The sequence below is a fragment of the Sus scrofa genome, unplaced genomic scaffold, assembly GCF_000003025.6.
Source record: "Sus scrofa isolate TJ Tabasco breed Duroc unplaced genomic scaffold, Sscrofa11.1 Contig1489, whole genome shotgun sequence".
Classification (NCBI taxonomy): domain Eukaryota; kingdom Metazoa; phylum Chordata; class Mammalia; order Artiodactyla; family Suidae; genus Sus; species Sus scrofa.
In genome coordinates, this window is record NW_018084891.1 from 37,526 (window position 1) to 59,953 (window position 22,428).

A 22,428-nucleotide genomic window follows, 5' to 3' on the forward strand; every position below is an offset into this window, starting at 1 on the left:
GGTGAAAAACTATGAAGGGCCTCATGTATACTGAAAAGAATCTTGTTCTTTTCTGTGTAGAACATATCACATTATCTTATAATTTTGGTTTCAGTTAGAGAAGCAACATCACACAATGGAAAGAATGTGGCCTTGGATTCTGTAAAACAAGATTTAAGCTATATTGAGCCACTGACAAGAGGATTTGGGGCAAGTTACTTAAATTCTTGAACCTCAGTTCATCTATGAAATTGCAATTAGTAACACTAACTTCTCAGAGAAGTATAAAATGGGTATAAAATAATTATAACATAATTGAGGTTTTATAATATTTTATAAATAATTATAATATTTATAAAATATTATCAATAATAATATTACTGATAATAAATACAAAATTTGAGGTATAAAATAATTTTGGTTTTATAATCTTTTATTGATTGTATATCTATTATGTGTAAATATTCAGTAACTGATAATGTTGCTCCTCTTTTGTTATTTTCACACATCTATAATAGTGCTAAATACACATCATAAATGAATAAATAAGAAAAGAAAATGTTATTGGACAGTAGATAATATAAAAATTCCATAGATAAAAGGTATTTTGATAGCATATTATGATTATCTCCACATATAATAGGAGATTATAATATTCATATTCTTTCAGTGATCAAAATAAAAACTAGTCTGTGTAGACTAAATATATTTGCTTTCTAAAAACTACTGCATTTCTTTGCAATACTACGAACGCAGTTCATTGATATTTTCATTTGTTCTCCTTCCCGGTGAGACTGCAACTCCCATAAAGTTAAGGACTGCACTTGTGTTGTTATCCAAGTTTCCTAAAACTTAGAATCATAAGAGGTATTAATGGAGCTATGTATATACTTCAGGAATTATTTATGAAAGATAGAAGATGTATTTGGATGGAAAAAACCTATATAATTAGGAATATATAGATATATAATTAAGGAATATTGATAAAGAAAACTGCTCACCTTCTAAGCGACCAAGAATAATAGAAAACAAGGAACTATAAAAGTGAGATAACTTAGAGAAAAAGAAATAAATTGTAAACCTAAAAAGGATGAAAAATTAAGAAGTATTTATAGAATGTCAAAGAAAAGAAGCATAAGTCTTACTTTAAGTAAAAGACAATTTTTGAGATATGATTGACAGTACTTTCCGGACCAACTCCAGAAATTCTATAATTGTAGAATTTTGTATTAAAACATTGTGGTATTATATCTCCTGGTATCTTTTACGTGTTAAGGCTCTTCAGAGAGTTTCTTAATAAGCTCTTATCAGCCATGTGCCTATAGCTGTGAACTTATTTGCCTTTCGGCTCTCCAATCTCCATCAACTAGGCAAGAACTGAGAGTTTTAGGAAAAGTGAGTTTAAAGAAGAATGAGATATAAACATGGACCTTAGATGAACCTATCCTAATGTCAGGGAATGTAGAAACTCAAAAGTTTGGGTCATTCCAGTTTTGTTCTTTTGTTTGTTTTTTGGCCGCCCTGTGGCATGTGGAGTTCCTGAGCCAGAGATCAGATCCAAGCCACACTTGCGATCTATGCTGCAGCCGCGGCAATGCCAAATCTTTTTAACGGCTGTGGCAGGCCGGAGATCGAACCTACATCCTTGGGTCATCATAGTTTTAAAAGTCACCTGAGACAGAGTTAGGATCTATATCTCAGTTCAGGTCAAAAGCTATAGAGAGTTTTCTAAATGGAGACACAGTCATATGATGTTTATTCACCGAAAAGTCATCAAATATTCATAGGCTAAAACTCCTGAATTAGGGTGTTCTAAATGCTTCTTCTCTTATCTACTGGTTATACTCTGAAGTACATTTTCTCAAACATAATAATTATACCCACATTTAAAAAACTAATTTGATATCCACCATGCAAAAGACATGGCCTTCCTCTTTGCCTTCTGTTGTGATTAGTTCTTTTCTTGGTCCATGGAGAATTGATTAATACCCCATGGAGACATTTAATCCTTTACAGATGGAGGGAATATTGGTAACTCAATAATAGTCATCAAATTGAAAGGGATCTACATATAGCAGTTAGATTTGGACACGGTATTAATCTAAATTGTCATTTATATAAATTTCTTCCTCAATTAAAAATATTGTGCATTTAACAACCCCCTCAGCTGAAACTTCCTGCATTTTATCTTTCAGATTGTCACAAAACCTTCTTTATATCCAAGTAAAACACTGCTTCCTCTGATTAAATACCACCCCTACTTTTACTATTTATATCTATTGAAAAAATAAGTAATTCTGTGTTCTTTCAAATAAACTTTTATGTGCAAAAATGAAACGAATGTCACTCCTTCACTTTCTGTTTGCAAGATTCAGCAAACTCAATACCTTTTCAAGTTCCACTCATGGACTCAGGGTTCCTTTCTCACTTATTCTATTCTATCCCCCTGCCCCCCCAACTCTCATTTGTTAACTTTCTCTAAATCTTTACATTCTATTTACAGCTTAGCAATAAAATTAATACACAACAACACAACACACTATTTCTAACCATGTAAGAGACCAGGAAAACAAATTCAATCTCTGGTAGTTTTATATATTAAATAATTTTCAATCATATTTTAAAGTGACATGACGTTGGTAATTATTCAGCTTTGGATTTTTTGTTCTCCATGTCTCTTCTACTTAGATGTGTATGAAATCCTTTTCCATCTTGTAATCTTGAGTTCCTAATAAATGTGCTTCCCTTTCTTACAGAAGATAATCATTTTATACACATCTCTCTAGGAAGGCTAATGGAAAGAAAACACGATTACCTTTTAAAAATATTTTCACATTTCAGTCATTTTTCTTGCCTGTTCATCAAGTGGCAGAGAGTAAGAAACATTCATTTAATCAGCATTAGGAACAGAATGATTAATTGCCACCTATGATGACCCAAAATATTATAACACCATTTGACTTTTGCTAATATCTTTCACATTACCCTAAGAACAATGTGATACTAACTTAAAGTCAAAGTCAGTTAACCTTTTGCAATGTGTCTATATACTTTCATACAATTATTCTTCTGTACTATTCAATTCCTTATCCTGGAGTCTATCTACGTTGTGTTAGGATAACACTCATACACTTGAGGATATTACTCATATTCAAAGCAATTAAAACAACAAATATTGTGTCTGAAACTAAAGCCACACCTTGCATTGTTAAATTTATTTACATCCTCCCATTTTACCTGTATAAAGAGAACATCATCATTAGGGAAGCTGAGACTTTCCTATGTTCTCCAAAACAAAATGCCATATAAAATCCTGATGTAAGAAGAAATGAAGCTAATTACAGCTCAAGAAAACAGTAACCAAATGATACTGCAAAAACATTTTAGGTTAGAGCTTATGGATCAGGGGACTTTACCCCTAGGGAACTAAATGGTTTGACCAGAGCAACCAAAGGATCTAAAAACTCATAATAAGACACTAGAGAGAAAGAGGGAAACAAAAGTGGAATACTTTAAAAATATCTCTGTGTTAGTTTGTTGGAAATTTTATAAATATTGATAATTACCATCTTTTATTCAAGCATAGTTTATTTACAATGTTTCTTCAATTTCTGTTGTACAGCAAAGTGACCTAAAAACACATAGTTCCCTGTGCTGTAGAGTAGGGCCCCATCGGTAATTACCAATTAGAAATAACCTCTGAAAATAGGTAAATAATAACTCAAAAATTAACTATAATCATCTTAACATCTCCAAAAAAGCCAATGTGATTAATTTTTCATATTGTTCAAATACTAGAATACTGTACAGAAGACTTCATTTCTATACATTCATACATTAAGTAATTGTGGATGTGGGAGTTCCTGTTGTGGCTCAGCAGTTAATGAACCCAACTAGCATCTATGAGAATGTGGTTTTGACTCCCTAGCCTCACTCAGTGGGTTAAGGATCCAGCGTTGCTGTGAGCTGTGGTGTAGGTCACAGACACAACTCAGATCCCACCTTGCCATGGCTCTGGTGTAGGCAAGTGGCTGTAGCTCTGATTCGACTCCTAGCCTGGGAACCTCCATATGCCGTGGCTGCAGCCCCAGAAAGATTAAAAAAAGTAATTGTGGTTGTGTACAAATACATAGCTATATAAAAGTTTGTTTCAGTGAGAATATCTTAAAAGTGAATGAAAGAACTAAAACATATACCAATTGATGATAAATTTAACACATTATGATAGAGCCATACAGTCAAATTTTTGAAGGCATTGAAAACAAGTTCAAATTCTATATAGTTAAAGAAAATCATACACATTTTTGAATGAAACTCTGGACAGCGAAACAGCATGTCCATTGTGTTGTTGTGCAGTAAATACCTATCTCTATCTATATGTAGGTGTCTGAACAAATAGACAATAAATTCTTTTGAAAAGTACTTCAGGATGGTGCATATTTTATCTTCAATTTTGTATACTCCTCTCAGTCAGAATCCTGCCAGGACCGAAAAAAAAAAAAAAAAAAAAAAAAGGCATGGTCAGGTTACAACTGAACACAGAAACACAAAGGATAAGAGACTACCATGAGAAAATATATGCCCATAAAATGGACAACCTAGAAGGAATGAACAACTTCTTAGAAAAATATAATCTCCTAAGATTGAACTAGGAAATGATAGAAAATATGAACAGATAAATTACTAGTCCTGAAGTGCTGAAATTGAATCAATAATTTAAAAACTCCAAAGAAACAAAGGTCCAGGGTCAGATGGCTTCACAGGTGAATTTTACCAAACATTTAGAGAAAAGTTAATGCCTATCTTTTTGAAATTATTCCAAAAAATCTCAGAGGAAGGAATGCTTCTGAACCCTTCCAGGAAGCCAGAATCACCCTGATACCAAAACCAGACAAAAATATCACAAAAAGGAAAATCATAGGTTAATATCACTGATGAACAGAGATGCAAAAATCCTCAGCAGAATACTGGCAAACAGAATCCAATAATACTTGAGAAGGATCATACACTATGATCAAGTGAGATTTATCTCAGGGATACAAGGATTTTTCAATATCTGCAAATCAATCAGTGTGATACACAATATTAACAAATTGAAGAATGAAAAGCATATAATCATCTCAATAGATGCTGAACATGCTTTTGACAATATTCAACACATATGTATGATAAAAACTCTCAAGAAAGTGGGCACAGAGGGAACATACCTCAACATAAAGGCCATATGTTACAAACCACAACTAACATCATACTCAATGGTGAAAAGCTGAAAGCATTTCCACTAAGATCAGGAACAGGACAAGGATGTACAGTCTTGCCACTGTCATTCAATATTTTTTTGGAAGTCCTAGCCATGGCAATCAGGGAAGAAAAAGATACACAAGGAATCCATATTGGAAAAGAAGAAGTAAAACTATCACTGTTTGCAGATGACATGATACAATACATAGAAGCCCCCAGAAAACTACTAGAGCTCATCAATGAATTTGGTAAAGTTCTAGGATAAAAATTAATATAAGAAATTTCTTGCACTATATACACTAACAATGAAAGAACTGAAAAAGAATTTAAAGAAACAATTCCATTTACCATTGCATTAAAAAGATTAAAATATTTAGGAAAAAGCCTACCTAAGCATACAAAAAGACCTGTACTATGAAAACTATGACACTGAGGAAAGAAATCAAAGATGCACAAACCAAGGGAAAGATATAGCACATTCTTGGATTGGAAGAATCACTAATGTCAAAAATGCTATACTATCCAAGGCAATCTAAATATTCAAGGCAATCACTATCAAATCACCAGTGACATTTTTCACAGAACTTGAACAAAAAAATTTTAAATTTGTGTGGAAGCATAAAGACCTCAAATAACCAAAGTTGTCCTGAGAAAGAAAAATGGAGCTGGAAGAATCAGGCTCCCTGACTTCAGATCATACTACAAAGCTACAGTCATCAAAACAGTATGGTACTGCTACAAAAACAGAAATGGAGATCAATGGAACAGGATAGAAAGCCCTGAAATAAACTCATGAATCTATCATCAATTAATCTACCACACAGGAGGCAAGAATATTCAATGGAGAAAAGATAGTCTCTTCAATAAGAGATGTTGGGAAAACTGCTCCTCTACATGTAAAAGAATCAAATTAGAATATACCCTAACACCACACACAAAAATAAACTCAAAATGAATTAAAGACCTAAATGTGAGACCAAAAACTATAAAACTCTTAAAGGAAAACACAGGCAAAACACTCTTCACCATAAATCACAGGAATATTATTTTGGATTGACCTCCTAGAGTGATGAAAATAAAAGCAAAAACAAACAAATGGGACCTAACTAAACAAAAACTTTTGCACAGCAATGGAAACCATAAACAAAATGAAAAGATACACCACAGAAGAGGGGAAAAATCTTTGCATACACAGTGACTGAAAAGGGATTAAACTCCAATATATGCAAACAGCTCATGCAGCTCAATATTTAAAAAAAATGGTCAGAAAATTTAAATAGACATTCCTCCAAAGAAGACAGACAAATGGCCAAAAAGCACGTGAAAAAGATGCATAACACTGCTGATTTTCAGAGAAATGCAAATCAAAACTACATTGAGATATCATTTCATACCAGTCAGAATGGCCACCATCAAATTGTCTATAAACAATAAATATTGGGGAGAAAGGGGAACCCTCCTACACTGTTGGCGGGAATGTAATTTGTTGTAGCCACTATGGAGAACAGAATGGAGTGTCCTTAAAAAACTAAAAATAGAGGTACTATATGATCTAGCAATTCTACTCCTGGGCATATGCCATGCACCCTTATGTTCACTGCAGCACTACTCTCAATAGCTAAGACATGGAAACAATCTAAACATTCATATCCAGAAAAATGGATTAAGACACTCTATATACATACAGTGGAATACTACTTGGCCTTAAAAAGAATGCAATAATGTCATTAGCAGCAACATGGATGCAACTAGGGATTCTTATATTAAGTGAAATAAGTCATAGAGAGAAAGACACATACCATATGTATCACTTATCTGTGGTATACAAAATTGGCAAAATGGACCTATCTACAAGACAGAAACAGGCTCACAGACATAGGGAACAGACTTGTGGTTGCCAAGAGAGAGGCAGAAGGGGGTGGGATGGACCAGGAGTTTGGGGTTAGTAGATGTAAACTGTTACATTTAGAATGGATAAGCAATAGGGTCCTACTGTATAGCACAGGGAACTATATCCAGTCTTTTGGGATAGAACATGATAGGAGGTAATATTAAAAAAAAAATGTAGGTATATACGCATGATTGGATCACTATGCTATACAGGAGAAATTGGCCCAACATTGTAAATCAACTACACTTTAATTAAAAAATACATAAAAGAGAAAATATAATGCACTCCAATATTCATTCAGCACTATTAATAATAGCTGAGACATGGTCTATAAGTGGATGAATGGATAAAAAGATGTGGAATATATATACGATGGAATACTACTCAGCCATAAAAAGAATGAAATAAAGCTATTTGCAGCAACATGGATAGATTAGAGATGATCATAGTAAATGAAGTGAGACAGATCAAGATGAATATCATATGATATTACCTATATGTGGAATCAAAAAAAAAGTGATACAGGTGAACATATTTACAAAACAGAAATAGACTCACAGACATAGAATGCAAACTTGTGATTACCATATGGGAAAGGTGGGAGGAAGGGAGAAATTTAGAATTTGGGATTAACATATACCATTGCTATATAAAAAATAAAAAAACAAGGACTTACTGTATAGCACTATATTTAATATCTTGTAATATGGGAAAAGAATCTGAAAAGAATCTGATAACTGAATTACTTTGCTGAATACCTAAAACACTGTAAATCACCTATACTTTAATGAGAAAAACATCAATTAAAAAATCTCTATTTGTATAGCTGTTTATGAGGCTTATTTTGATAAAAGAATCCTTCATTTCTGCTTAACTTCCATCAGTACCTAATCTGGAGAGCATACTCTACTTGGTGGGATAAGTACAATTTTATTCCTATACGTTATCAGTCTTGAGATGGTCCTTTGTTTAATATGAAGCCACTATTTTCCATTGAAGAGAACTGCTTGGCAAAGCAGCAGTATTAAGCACTCCAATGAAGCTCCCGAATTCTGGACTTAATAGTCCTTGTCCCTGTTGTGGAATAGAAACCAAATTTCCCTCTAATAATTGTTGACTGTCAATCTGACATGCAGTGCTGTCCTTAGACTCAAATGAGAGAATCCTCTGCCCTGGTCCCTGTCTTCTAGAAGACCTTAAATTGGTCCCTCCTCAGGGATGCCCTTCACCATGGTGTGAATATTTCAAGGAACCAAAGAGCCATGTCCACCTGAAGACTTTGTCCATCCTTCTAGATCATGTTCTGGTCCCCCCAACTCAGCAGTATCTTTTCAAACTTCCCCAAGTCTATAAACCTGACTGTCTAGGATTTGTATAGATATGTATATATAGTTGTCATGTATTTTTTTGACAAAGAAGGACAGAATTTTCTGCACTCAATATTTTGTTACTTTGATTTATAACTTTTAAATATTCCAACATATAGCTTACAAATTTCCATTTTTACTCTTGCCTAAGGCTCCACAATTGTCCGAGTTAGATCTTTTCAGTTTCCTGGTTCAGGGACATGAAGAGCCCAAAGTGGTAAAGGAGTAGTCTCAGCTGTGCTCCCTTTGGAAACATCCTTCCTTGGGGTACTAGGACCTCTGAACCTACTAAACCAAAGTTTAAAAGAATAGGACACATGAATTTTACCAGTAAATTATTTTGGCTTATTGTTAGAGTAACTTTTTCCACTTGGGTTCATATATTCCAGCTTTAAAGAGATAGCAATGTATATATTGAACGCTGGTTTAAGATACGTACCGTGTCAAACAGACAGCATTCTAAACTAGTAAGGTGTTCGTTCATACAAAGGCTGAGTGTTCTCTAGGTCACTCCACTACTCTATCATGCTAGTTATTTCTGGATGTTGGAATGTGAATATGTCCAGTGAATGCTATAGGTGTAAGCCCATGATTATACTTCACCTCCTATAAAAATAAATCCAGATGCAATTTTGTAACATTACTGCAACAGATAAAGCACTAAGTGTATTCAATGAATCAATAAATGGTAGTGCTGGCAGCATCCCTGTGAATAATAAAGAAAAAGTACCTCAAATAAATAGATAATTTATATTATGTAATTATAATATATATTATGACATATTACATATATGATAGAAAGATTTTAGTTATTTTATATATGTATTACACATGGTATGTACTTATATGTAATTTATATATTATTAATAATGAATAATTTATAAGTAGTTATGTTTATAATATTTTATATTAAATTCATATTTATAAAATGTGTGTATATATGATGTATAAACACATTTTTCTCCATAGGAAGTGAGATTAGAGATAGTGAGATAAAGAAAGACAGAGATGGATAAATATCTCTATAGAGATAAGCATCTCCACATTCCATAAAAGAAGGGTTTTGAACTCTATTCAGCCTGCCACAAGGTAGGCAGCTAGTCCTCCCAGAGTAGGGTGAAATTCGATACTATGCAGGGTGCTGACCATTTACTTTTGCACTGCTGCTTGAGCACTTCGCAGTTATGGTAGAGAGATAAGCCTAATGAGGGGACATGTATGTTGCCGATTTTATGTGGAGATGTCAATGAGCTGCTATGCCCACTTTTAGGACCAATTAAGCACTCTAGAATAGCTGGGGAAAGAGGCTGACTGACATTTACAGAGGCAGGTCATTTCACTCCTGTACAGTGAATAACTTCTAACAGGCTTTTACATGGGTATGAATTCTGTCATTCTCTGCTTTTCTGAGAAGTCTATCCACATACCTCTCCACAGAACTCTATGCCAATCCTTTTTAGCTTATTCCTTCTTCGACCCTAAAGAACCAAACAAACCATTAGGCCTGCCCACAGTTAGTAATATTTGTACCATAAGCCACATTTCCTTCCAAGGGAAGTGTACAACTAAAGTTATTCCCTGAGGTTTTGCCCATTAGAAAGTTTTTCCTTCATCACTATCCTTCAAGGTAATCTCTAAGGAGAAGAGTAGAATTTAATGTAATGGCTATTTACTTACAGTTGATGCCATCATAACATATATAACTATTCATAACCAGGCTGTATTTTTTCCATTGTTTATTGGTCATCAGGAATTCCCAATGTCCAAAGATAGAGATGTAGTGAAAGGAGACCATGGGATGCTGATCCTCCTACTCCTCAGCATTGCTTTTATATTCCAAAGTGTCTGTGGAGCTTTTTCTTACTCCAGCTACAATTCAAAACTGGAAATTTTATGAATTAGCCAATAAACAGATCACAGCAATACACTCAAGTATGGCATATGTTGCCTCCAAAATACAAAGAAGTTCACCAAGTATTGGGCTTCTTTCACTGCTGGATATTGCAAGGCATAGGAACTTTTGAAGAGATACCCTGGTGTGCTCCAAACCACTTGATTATGTCACTGATGTGAAAGGCCACTGAAATTCTGATGGATTCCTCTCATCATCTGGCATACATGAGTCGTACTAAGGTGTCTAGAGTGTTTATTAGTTCTAGCTCACAAGGTCTAATTAGCATGAAACCATTAATGTAATGTACCAACATAATATTCCATATGATACCAAAACCTTCAAGTACTCTCTCTGACAATAATATGAGAAGAATCAGGAAAACTGTGTCAAAGTTTGGACTGCCAAGGAAGAAATTCTGAGATGAAGATCAGCACACAGGAAGCTTTTTAGGAAGGGCTATCTGGATCAATTCCTGTTTGGAGTTAGGAAATTAAGCAAGATGTAGAAGAGGAGCAGCTGGAGGATGGTACAGTTACCAGGCCTCAGCCAACCTTGCAAGGAGCTCTGAACCTGGAATGAGCTTCTAGAATTGTCCCAAGTGAACTGTTAAGCAATTACTGGATGCAAATTTACAAATAATGAGAGCATGACATTGGGTATATCAGCTTTCTTTTTGCCAAGCACATTCCAAAAATGGCAGAATAATGAAAGATATCAGACAACAACCCTCCCAACAGCTGGGGGAATAAATTCTTCTGTACCAGAGAGGGGATCTGAGTGGCAGAGCATAGCACACGACATCCACCCTTAACACTTGCATCTTGTTGCTTCATTTGAGTTCTAGGAGTAGCTCCTCCAGGACTTTACTGAACTTCATTATTTGGGCATCTTTCATGAGAAAGTTAAAGGGATGAATGACAACACCTGCTCCTGAAGTGGGTTCTGAGTACATAACTGGTACTCATATCCCTCCTAAGTTGTGATGCATAGCACTCCAAGAGCCTGTTTGCTGTGTTAATCAAGCCATGGCTGTTGCATCTGTCCATTTGCCAACAAATTGGTTAAGGGACTTTTAAAGTCATGTATGTGGATCAACTGGTGCCAAAGAGTTTTTTCCCTCCTTTCCTTGTATAACAATAGCCTTACTTCTTCTTAATGATCAATTATCCCTGCCAGGCTGGTGATTCCTCTTCTTTCCTATTTGTTTTTAGTGCAAGAAGACTGAATATCTTAGGAAATATCCATAGAACAAAATTTAATGGAACCCTTGCATCTGTGGTAGAAATGTTTCCTTTTGCTATTACAACTAGAACTTCCAAATTTACAGTGTCCAGAATTTCAGGGATAGGAAGCTCAAAATTTCAACCATACCTTATATCTTGGACCCATGTATGCTACCTACTGGGGCAAGGAGCACCAAATAATTATTTATTACCTGTATTTACATGCATATATCTCAAAATATCAACTCTAAGCTGATGCTTTGGCTGCAAATGCAGTAAGCTATTCCACTGTTCTATTAGACCAGTAGATTCTGAGTGGTGCAGTATGTGATTGATCCAGGAGATCCAAGAGTCCTATGCCAACTCCTTCTCTTTCATTTGCATCCATGGTATGTTGCTATGTTTTGTGGCAACCCATGACTGTATTAATTTTACATGTCCTTTTATTAAACAAGAACTATTTCATGACTGTTTAATACAACATTTATTAGTGATCTGTACTGAGAAAATTATTTCCCTCTACATACCAAAAATATAGATTTGAACACCATGAAAACAATCAGGACAAGTACTATGAAAAATTGGTCATTCAAAAGAAATAAAGGGGGAAACTGAGGGTAGCATGAGGCTTTGTCTGCTGTCAGGGACACACCAAGAGAAGCAAAGGCTTTGGGTCCCCCAAACCACTCCAAATGGATAGTCAAACCCAGGAGCTGGCCAGAGCCAGTGGTACCCACCTCCAGGCACCCAACTCAGCTTCAGAAGCCAGGGTACAAGCTCTGACCAACCAACAGATAAACCAAAGTTTGCCAGATGGGCATCACCTCGGAAAGCCCCACAGCTCTGTCTACATTGTTATAGGAAAAAGACATTTAAGAGACAAGGTATAGTCATTAGTAAATTAACATTGCCCCTCTGCCCCAAGTACCACTGGGCCAAGTACCAAGTAATCACATGGGAGTAATCAGCCATCTGACTTGACTGCCTTTGTTAGAAAACAATGACAACACTGCGATCCTTCAAAGTGACAGAAAAATTACTAGTTTATGTTTCAATAAATCCACTCCTTCATTTTACAACGAGCTCAGCTAGTTTACTCCAGATTTTTCTTTACCAGGCACAACTCAGTCCTGCAGAGTTGGGAAGGCAAAAGAGTTTTCAAATCCTGCCTTGTGATAAAACTGACATACGTGGATAAAACCAGTGCTTTTTTACAACTTGATTCTGATTCAGTTTCATGCCTATATTTTAATTACTCTATAATCCTCAGGAAACGGTTGATTCAGAAATGTAAAAATTTTTGTTGTGATTCTGCAATTGGTGATGATTGCTATAAACTTTACATCCTTTCTCTTCTCAATACCAGTGTTTCTAGTATCTCAGGGGTATGTCCAACTAGAAGAGATATACTTACAAAGTCCGGAAGTATCACAAAAACACATTTCCAGAAGAGAACACAGAAAAAACACTCTCTGACAAAAATCATAGCAATGTTTTCTTAGTCTCCCAAGGCAATAGAAATGAAAGTGAAAATAAACAAATGGGACCAAATCAAACTTATAAGCTTTTTCACAGCAAAGAAAACCATAAACTAAATGAAAAGACAACCTACAGACTGGGAGAAAATATTTGCAAATGATGTTTTCAACAAGGGCTTAATTTCCAAAATACATAAACAGCTCATATAACTCAAAAGCAACAACAACAACAACAAAATCAAACCCAATCAAAAAATGGGCAGAAGACCTAAACAGATATTTCTCCAAAGGAGATGTACAGATGGCCAATAGGCACATGAAAAGTTGCTCAGTATTGCTGATTATTAGAGAAATGCAAATCAAAACTACAGGTATCACCTTATACCAGTCAGAATGGCCATCATTAAAAAGTCTACAGAGAATAAATGTTGGAGAGGGTGTGGAGAAAAGGCAACCTTCCTATACTGTTCGTGAGAACACAAATTGGTGGAGCCACTATGGGAAACAATATAGAGGTTCCTAAAAAACTAAAAATAGAGTTACCATATGATACAGCAATTACACTCCTGAGGAAACTCTAGTTTGAAAAGATACATGCACCTCAATGTTAACAGCAGCATTGTTTACAAGATCCAAGATTTGGGACAAATCTAAATGCCCACTGAGAGATGAATGTATAAAGAAGATGTGAGATATATATATATATCTATATATAGATTACTCAGCCATAAAAAATGAAATATTGCCATTTGCAGCAACATGGATGCAACTAGAGATTATCATACTAAGTGAAGTAAGTCCGACAGAGAAAGACAAATATCATCCAATATCACTAATATGTAGAATCTAAAATATGACACAAACAGATTTATTTACAAAACAGAAATAGACACACAGACATAGAAAATAAATTTATTGTTACCAAAGAGGAAGAGGAGAGAGGGATAAATTAGAAGTTTGGGATTAGCAGATACAAACTACTATATACAAAATAGATATGTATGTAAAATAGATAAAAAGCAAGTACCAACTCTATAACATATAGAACTATATTCACTATTGTATAATAACCTATAATGGAAAAGAATATGAAAAAATATATTCATATTCTTTATATATATATAACTGAATCACTTTGCTGTACACCAGAAACTAACACATTATAAATCAATTATACTTCAATGAAAAAAACCTCTTGCAGATCTGTACCCCTCTGAAAGCTTACAATCTTTCATATCTTTCAGTACATGGCTTAGAGTAGTATCTTATACAGAATATGTTTCTTCCAGAAACAGAAGTAACCTACCAGGCACTGTGCTTCTTAATTAGTAATTGGAGGTGTGAAATGTGAAAAAATTTTTCTTTTACTTTGAAGAGCATATTCTGACATTCCTCAGACCATCGAACTCCTAAATTTTTTTTCCAGCTTGAGGAACTGACAAATATAATTGTAAGTATTTAAAGTGTTTAAAGTGAATGATACTTGATAGAGATTGCACTGAATCTGTAGATTTCTTTGGGTAGTTTGGCCATTTTTATAATATTGATTTTTCTAACCAAGGAGCATGGAATATCTTTCCATTTCTTTACATCCTCTTTAATTTCCTTGATTAATGTTTTACAGTTCTTGGCATATAAATCCTTTAACTACTTGGGCAGGTGTATTCCCAGATATTTGATCTTGGGGGGTGCAATTTTAAAAGGTATTATATTTTTGTATTCCTTTTCTAATATTTCATCGCCAGTATACAGAAATGGGACTGATTTCTGAATGTTAATCTTATATCCTGCTTCTTTGCTGAATTTGTTGATCAGTTCAAGTAGTTTTTGGGTTGAGTCCTTAGGGTTTCCTATGTATAGTATCATGTCATCTGCATACAGTGACAGTGTTACCTCCTCTCTTCCTATTTGGATGCCTTTTCTTTCTTTTGTTTGTCTGATTGCTATGGCTAGTACTTCCAGTACTATGTTGAATAACAGTAGTGAGAGTGGGCATCCTTGTCTTGTTCCAGATTTTAGTGGGAAGGCTTTCTGCTTTTCTCCATTGAGTATTATATTTGCTGTGGGTTTGTCATAAATGGCTTTGATTATGTTAAGGAATGGGTACCTCTATACCCACTTTGGTAAGAATTTTTATCATGAGTGGATGTTGGACTTTGTCAAAATGCTTTTTTTGTATCTATTGAGATGATCATGTGGTTTTTGACTTTTCTTTTGTTAATATGGTGTATGACACTGATTGATTTGCATATGTTGAACCATCCTTGTGCACCTGGGATGAATCCCACCTGGTCGTGGTGTATGATCTGTTTTATGTGTTCTTGGATTCAGATGGCTAAAATTTTGTTGAGAATGTTTGCATCTATTCAGGTCCTTGGTCTACTTTTATTTTTTATTTTTATTTATTTATTTTTTTGCTGTTGAATTGTATGTGTTCCTTATATATTTGGGATAGTAACCCCTTAAAAGATATATGGTTTGCAAATATTTTCTCTCTATCTATAAGGTGCCTTTTCAATTTAATGATTGTTTCCTTTACTATGTAGACGTTCTTTAATTTGATATAGTCCCACTTGTTCATTTTACCTCTTGTTGCATGTGCATTTGGTGTCTTATTCAATAAAGCACTACCATGAGCAAGACCAAGAAATTTTTGCTCTATGTTTTCTTCCAGGAATTTTATAATTTCAGGTCTTACATTTAAGTCCTTGATCCCTTTTGTGAAGTCCTACAGCTTTAATGACGTGGCAATTTTCTCATTCTTCATAGAATTCATTCCCTCCCTTGAAAACACATATGCATTATCTAAGCTTCCAAGGTAATTGCCATTTCTTCCTTAAATGTTTTGATGGCAAGATGCCGTTAATGTAATAGATAATTATAATGATCTTTAAAATGTTCAGATGATCGATATCCCTTCAGACTGTATATGACAAAGGGTAAAACAGTAAATATGCCCCTTTTCATTCCATGTACATGCTAACTATTTCTAATTCTCCTTTTTAAAGGAAGAATGGGAAAGAAAATCACCCAGAGTGGAAAAAAAACTTACCAAATCAAAGAACATGTATCACATAACCCGAGGCCATCCTAATCTGCTCTAGCAAAGATAGCACCTTTGGTACAGCAGCTCCCATTAAGACTCCTACTGGGTTAAATTTACAATAGTCCATTATCATCCTCCAGAATCTGTCTGGCTTTTGTAGGGGTCATAGTGGTGAATTAAATGGAGATAAGCTGGATCAAAATTCCTATATATTTTGGATATATTTTTGCCCTTACTATCCCTACAGAACATAATATACTTTTTGAAATACTCTCTTGGACTGTAGGTAGAACAATTTCAGTTCTTCTCCTCTACAATAGCTACAGCCCACAGGGCAAGGAAACAGTGTGGCATTTGTGCCAATTACCAAGTATTTCCATTCAGACTACGCATACAGGAAATGGTGAAATCATCACTGTGGGTTTTCATTTGGTGGACCCATTATGTACCAGATCTAGGACCAGGACTCTATGTATCCAATACCCACTTGCCTCCATTTAAACATGAGGGCCCCAATAACCCTTCAGAAAAACAAGTACTAAAGTCAAAAATTCAGTGTCAAAGAGTCCTCAATATGTTGTGATATTCCTTTTCTCCTGCTGTGTGATTACATAAGTAAACAGTCATGAGTACCTTCTGGAAAAACACAGGGAGAGTCACTGCAGTGTATTCTTACAGAGCTGTTGCACAGTCCTTCCTCCTGGCATTTTAATTAAACCAGCCTTGGTGATGTCGTGTCCTTCATCCCCTAACAGAAGGATAGCATAAGTGGTTATCTTAAGGTGTTACACATAATAGATCCATTTAACTATCTTATTGAGCCTTTAGACTCCTTCATGTATAGTATATCAGGGAAATTTTGGCATTTCAACTTTGATAGTAGTTAAGTGCCTAGAAAAGATGCTTAGTTAGTTTTACATACATGATAAATATTTTTGAATTTATTAATCCCACTAAATATAGGATTTTGAGGTGATGGAGTAACCAGAGGAAGGTCCACAAAAAGGGATTCTTTTCATGTAAAGAAGCTATTCTGATATCTTTTATTATCAGAAATGTATTATAGTGCGGGAGTTAAAATAACAAATCCTGGATCAAAACTGCAAGACTCTGTCCAGGCTTATTGCTTCATAAACCTTGAAGATATTTAACATAATTGTGCCTCAGACCCTTCCTCTGTAAAATGAGCTAGAGTATCCACTTCATAAGACTTAATGAATAATACCTAAATTGTGAAGAGCTCTACCTGAGTGACATCAATTACTACCTCCCCTAGGACACAGATGATGACAATCAACTTCACTGCTCATGAAAGAAGGTAAAATTATTAGGTTTCTTTCTATGATTTAGTAACCAAATTAAATAACAGATTGCACAATTTCTTGAAAAAGTGAATACATTTTATAAATATTTTATAAATATTTTATTTTCTATGTGCTGAAATTTTTATATTTATCTTTTTGGAGAGACACAATGATTTTAATGTGACTTACTTCAGCAGAGTACACAATTCACTGATCACATTTGCTTCCCACAAAAGAGAAAACATCATTAATTGTAAGCATTTGAGAGGACTCCAAGCCTCCAAAATAGAATTTCAATCAAATATCTCTCTGAACACCACTGTAGACAAAAGAATACTATTTAACAGTCAATTATATTTTTTTTTCATAATTAAATCTATGGCTTAAAATTTGGCTTCGGTAGGACCTGAACAAGGAAATACAATCAGGGTACTATATCCAATGTCCTATGATAAACCACAATAAAAAGAGTATAAAAAGAAAAAAGAAATTAGAAATGGATTTACAATTGATAAAGTGCTAAATGGTAATGACAAGTTGCTAGTAAGAAGAAATACAAATGCGAGGTATAAAGCTCTCCTTTAAAACAGAACTTCAGGCAAAGCTCAAGTACAACATAAGCAGAAACTCGAAGACAAAATTGATTTGAAAGTGACAACTCAACAGCAAAAAAGCCAATCACCCAATGGAAAAATGGGCAAAAGACCTGAATAGACATTTCTCCAAGGAAGATGTACAGATGGCCAACAAGCACTTGAAACAATGCTCAACATCGCTGATTATTAGAGAAATGCAAATCAAAACTACCATGAGATACCACCTCACACCAGTCAGAATGGCCATCATTAATAAGTCCACAAATAATAAATGCTGGAGGGGGTGTGGAGAAAAGGGAACCCTCCTGCACTGTTGATGGGAATGTATGCTGGTACAACCACTACAGAGAACAGTATAGAGGTATCTTAGAAAACTATACATAGAACTACAATATGACTCAGCAATCCCACTCCAGACAAAACTCTCCTTAAAAAAGACACATGCACTCACATGTTCATTTCATCATTTTTCACAATAGCCAAGAGCTGGAAACAACCAAATGTCCATTGACAGACAATTGGATTAGGAAGATGTGGATTATATATACAACAGAATACTACTCAGCCATAGAAAAGAACAAAATAATGTCATTTGCAGCAACATGGATGGTACCAGAGACTCTCATCCTGAGTGAAGTAAGTCAAAAAGAGAAAGACAAACACCATATGATATCACTTATATCCGGAATCTAATATATGGCACAAAGGAATCTTTCCACAGAAAAGAAAATCATGGACTTGGAGAATAGACTTGTGGTTGCCAAGGGGAAGGGGGAGGGGGAGGGAGTAGGAGGGAATGGAAGCTTGGGGTAAAAAGATGCAGAAGGTTGCCTTCGGGATGAATTAGCCATGGGATCCTGCTGTGTGGCACTGGGAACTCTGTTTAGTCATTTATGATGGAACATGTAATGTGAGAAAAAAGAGTGTATACACCTATGTGTAACAGGATCACCATGATGTACAGTAGGAAAAATATATATACATAAATAAATGATGAAAAATTTAAAATAAAAAATAAAAAAGAAAGTGAAAGGGCAATGGCCTGGCAACCAGAGGTATGGCTTCTGGTACCTGGCTCTCTCTGGTAATTTCTGGCTGTGTGTCCTTTGGCAAACTACAGTTACCTCTCAATTCCTCATGAGCAATTGAGGGGGTTGGAACTAATGGTGCTGATAATCTACCCTAGCTTTAAATTATAATATTCCAACATATGATTGACAACTTCCCAGACTACCAGATAGAGAAGCTTCATAAGGAGGCAAAATATGTATAAACTGAGGAAATAGGCAAAGTAGGAACAAAGAGAATTAAAATCAGTATAGGTAGTAAACAGATGAAAGATAATAAGAATGTCTAGTTTATCAACAGTTTATTCAAGAAAAGAAAAAGGATAAAATTTGATTATTTGTTCAATTACATGGCACTCTCTTAGACCATGTAGGTTACAAAGGACATATGATTTGTTTTTTAACACTTTGATGTACAGAGTGTCAAAGAATGACATCATTTTTAATTTACCAATTTTTAATAGATACCATAGTTTAAGAAACAGTATATTTCTAGGCATATAAGATGACCTAAGTCTTGAATATTTCTCTGAAATTACATAATGTCATTTCTGCAACCAGCATGAGTGAGAATTTATAGGTCCGAATCTTCATAGCCATCCACTCAGGAAATATTCCTGTAATGCACAAGATGACTGAATAGCCTCCTCATTGCTACTTTCATCTCTTTGTTCCTGAGTGTGTAGATGACTGGATTCAGAAATGGAGTGATAAATGCATCAAAAATAGCAAGATATTTATCCAGGTGTGATGTGGGAGAAGGCCATGTGTAGAAAAATATCAGTGGCCCAAAGTACAAAACCACCATAGTGATGTGAGCTGACAAAGTGGAAAGGGCCTTAGATGAACCACCAGAAGCATGTTTCCAAATGGTGAACAGAATAAAGATATAGGAAATGATGAGCAAGACAAAGGAGCCCATAGAAAGGAGCCCACTGTTGACAGTTACCATGAACTGCAACTCCTGGGTGTCTGTGCAGGCAAGTTTGAGGAGCCGTGAAAGGTCACAGTAAAAACTGTCTAATACATTCAGATCACGAAAAGGTAAATCCACCACAAAAAATAATTGAGCCATTGAATGGATAAGGCCAATGATCCAGGAAGTCACTAAAAAGCATAGACATATTCTTGGATTTATGATGGTCAGGTAATGGTGAGGCCTACATTTGGCCACGTATCTGTCAAAGGCCATGGCAATGAGCAGCACCATCTCTGTGCCCCCAGCAGCATGGGTAAAGAAGATCTGGGTAATACATCCACAAAAGGAGATGGCTTTGTGCTTCTTGAAAATATTGCCAATCATTTTGGGGGCTGTGATTGAGCAAAATACCATATCAATGGCTGGAAGGTTAGCCAGGAGGAAATACATGGGGGAGTGCAGATGAGAATCCAAGGTTACAGTGAACACAATGACAAGGTTCCCCATCATGCTTGAAGAGTAGAACAAAAAGGAGAAGACAAAAAGGAGAAGCTGGATCTCCCATGAATTGGTGAACCTCAGGAATACAAACTCTGATACTATGGAGTGATTCCTTACATCCATTGCCTCACACACCAGGACCAGTTTCCATGCAACCTAAAGGAAGAAGGAAAATGAACAAACATTGCCTAGGCAAGTATTAGTATTCAAGAAAGAACACCTTCAGTCCATGAAAACATCAACTATCATATTAGCATCTCACACAAGCAAGTAATCTTCACAACATGCATACCTGATTTCTACTTAGAGAGGTCAGCTGGATCCCATAAGGCACTATGATTTTCCAAACTACTAGTACTAAATTCTTCTTCTTCTGGGCCTCTTTCCCCTTTGCTTTCCTCTAGGATTACATGGATATTTCCTTACTCCTGCCCAGTGTGTTCTATGTTAATAACATATGAGGTTATCTTCAAACACTTTTGACTATGAATTCTTATGAATGGGTATGATTTCAGCTTTTCGGTGAGCCACCTAAGTTCCTCATGCACAGCATACAGCTATCTAAGTCTCTTCTATCACTTATCAATATAAATCTTCAAAACTTTCTTTCTTTTTTTCCTTCCTATATCTATCTTCCTTTTTCTTTCCTTCTTTCTTTCTTTCTTTCTTTCTTTCTTTCTTTCTTTCTTTCTTTCTTTCTTTCCTTCCTTCCTTCCTTCCTTTCTTTTCCTTCCTTTCTTCCTTCCAATTTCTCTCATTCTATACTTAAGTCACAAAATCCAACTGTCAACATCCCAGGTTTGATGCTCCCTGTGAAATCTTCCAAATTTGCCCAAGTGTCAGTGCTCCCTTTGCACTATTAACATTTATTTTACTCTGCCTCTCATAATTATACATATTTCCATCTCATAAACTAAAACATAGCTCTTGGCTACAGGAATCATGTCTGGTTCATCTGAGTAGCCCCCAACCTCCATTACGATCACCAGTAGTGATTAACACAACCAAGTATATATTTATATATGTTTATGTTTATATATGTTTATGTTTATATATGTTTATGGATATATGGATATATGTTTATGTATAACTGGTTACTTTGCTATACACCTGAAGCTAATATAACATTTTAAGTCAACTATACTCCAATAAAGTTAAAACAAACAACCACCCCCAAGAATCCCAAATACATTTGGAATGGTTACAGTGTGACAGAAATAAAATATTGGGTGAAAAGAGTTAGATAATGTCTGTGTCTGTAATTGAGAGAGGAGGATGACTGAATTATAAAGTCCAGAAAGAGAAGAAAAGAATATATAAAATAAAATATTGGGTGAAAAGAGTTAGATAATGTCTGTGTCTGTAATTGAGAGAGGAGGATGACTGAATTATAAAGTCCAGAAAGAGAAGAAAAGAATATAAGCCAGATGCCAGCATGGGAAGATAAAGACAAAAATACAATCCTTCGGAAGTAAAGAACTGGGAGAGATAAACCATCAGAGTTCCACTATTTAATGGTGTGTTCATGATTTGGTACAGTATCTACATTTTACCAGTAAGATGACTTACATAAGATAAAATATAGGCAGTTATTTGCTTATTATCACAAAGGTAACCAGTGAGAGAGTTGATACTAGGATCAAGAACCCCTGACTCTTGCTGAAAATGCTTTGCATTTTAATAGCCTTTGTACTAGCTTCCTATTTCTCCAGTAACAAATTATGAGAACTTAGTGGCTGAAGAAAACACAAATATATTTTCTCTAAGTTCTGGAGAGGAGTGAGTCAAAATGGGTTTTCTGTGCTAAAATCAAAGTGTTGACAGAGCTGCATCTTTTCTGGAGGATCCAGGAGAGAATCCATTTCATTGCCTTTTCCTAGATCACCTGCATTCTTTGGTTTTAGACCCCTTCCTTCCTCTCC

At 35.2% G+C, this 22,428-nt stretch overlaps 1 protein-coding gene across 1 annotated transcript; it reads right to left on the bottom strand.

Moving 5' to 3' along the window:
• Window positions 1-19,690: 19,690 nt before the first annotated feature.
• LOC100514909 (olfactory receptor 4F15-like) lies at window positions 19,691-20,629 on the bottom strand. Its single transcript, XM_003128601.1, has one exon. The coding sequence runs from the start codon at window positions 20,627-20,629 to the stop codon at window positions 19,691-19,693; it is 939 nt and encodes a 312-aa protein (XP_003128649.1).
• Between the last annotated feature and the right edge of the window lie 1,799 nt (window positions 20,630-22,428).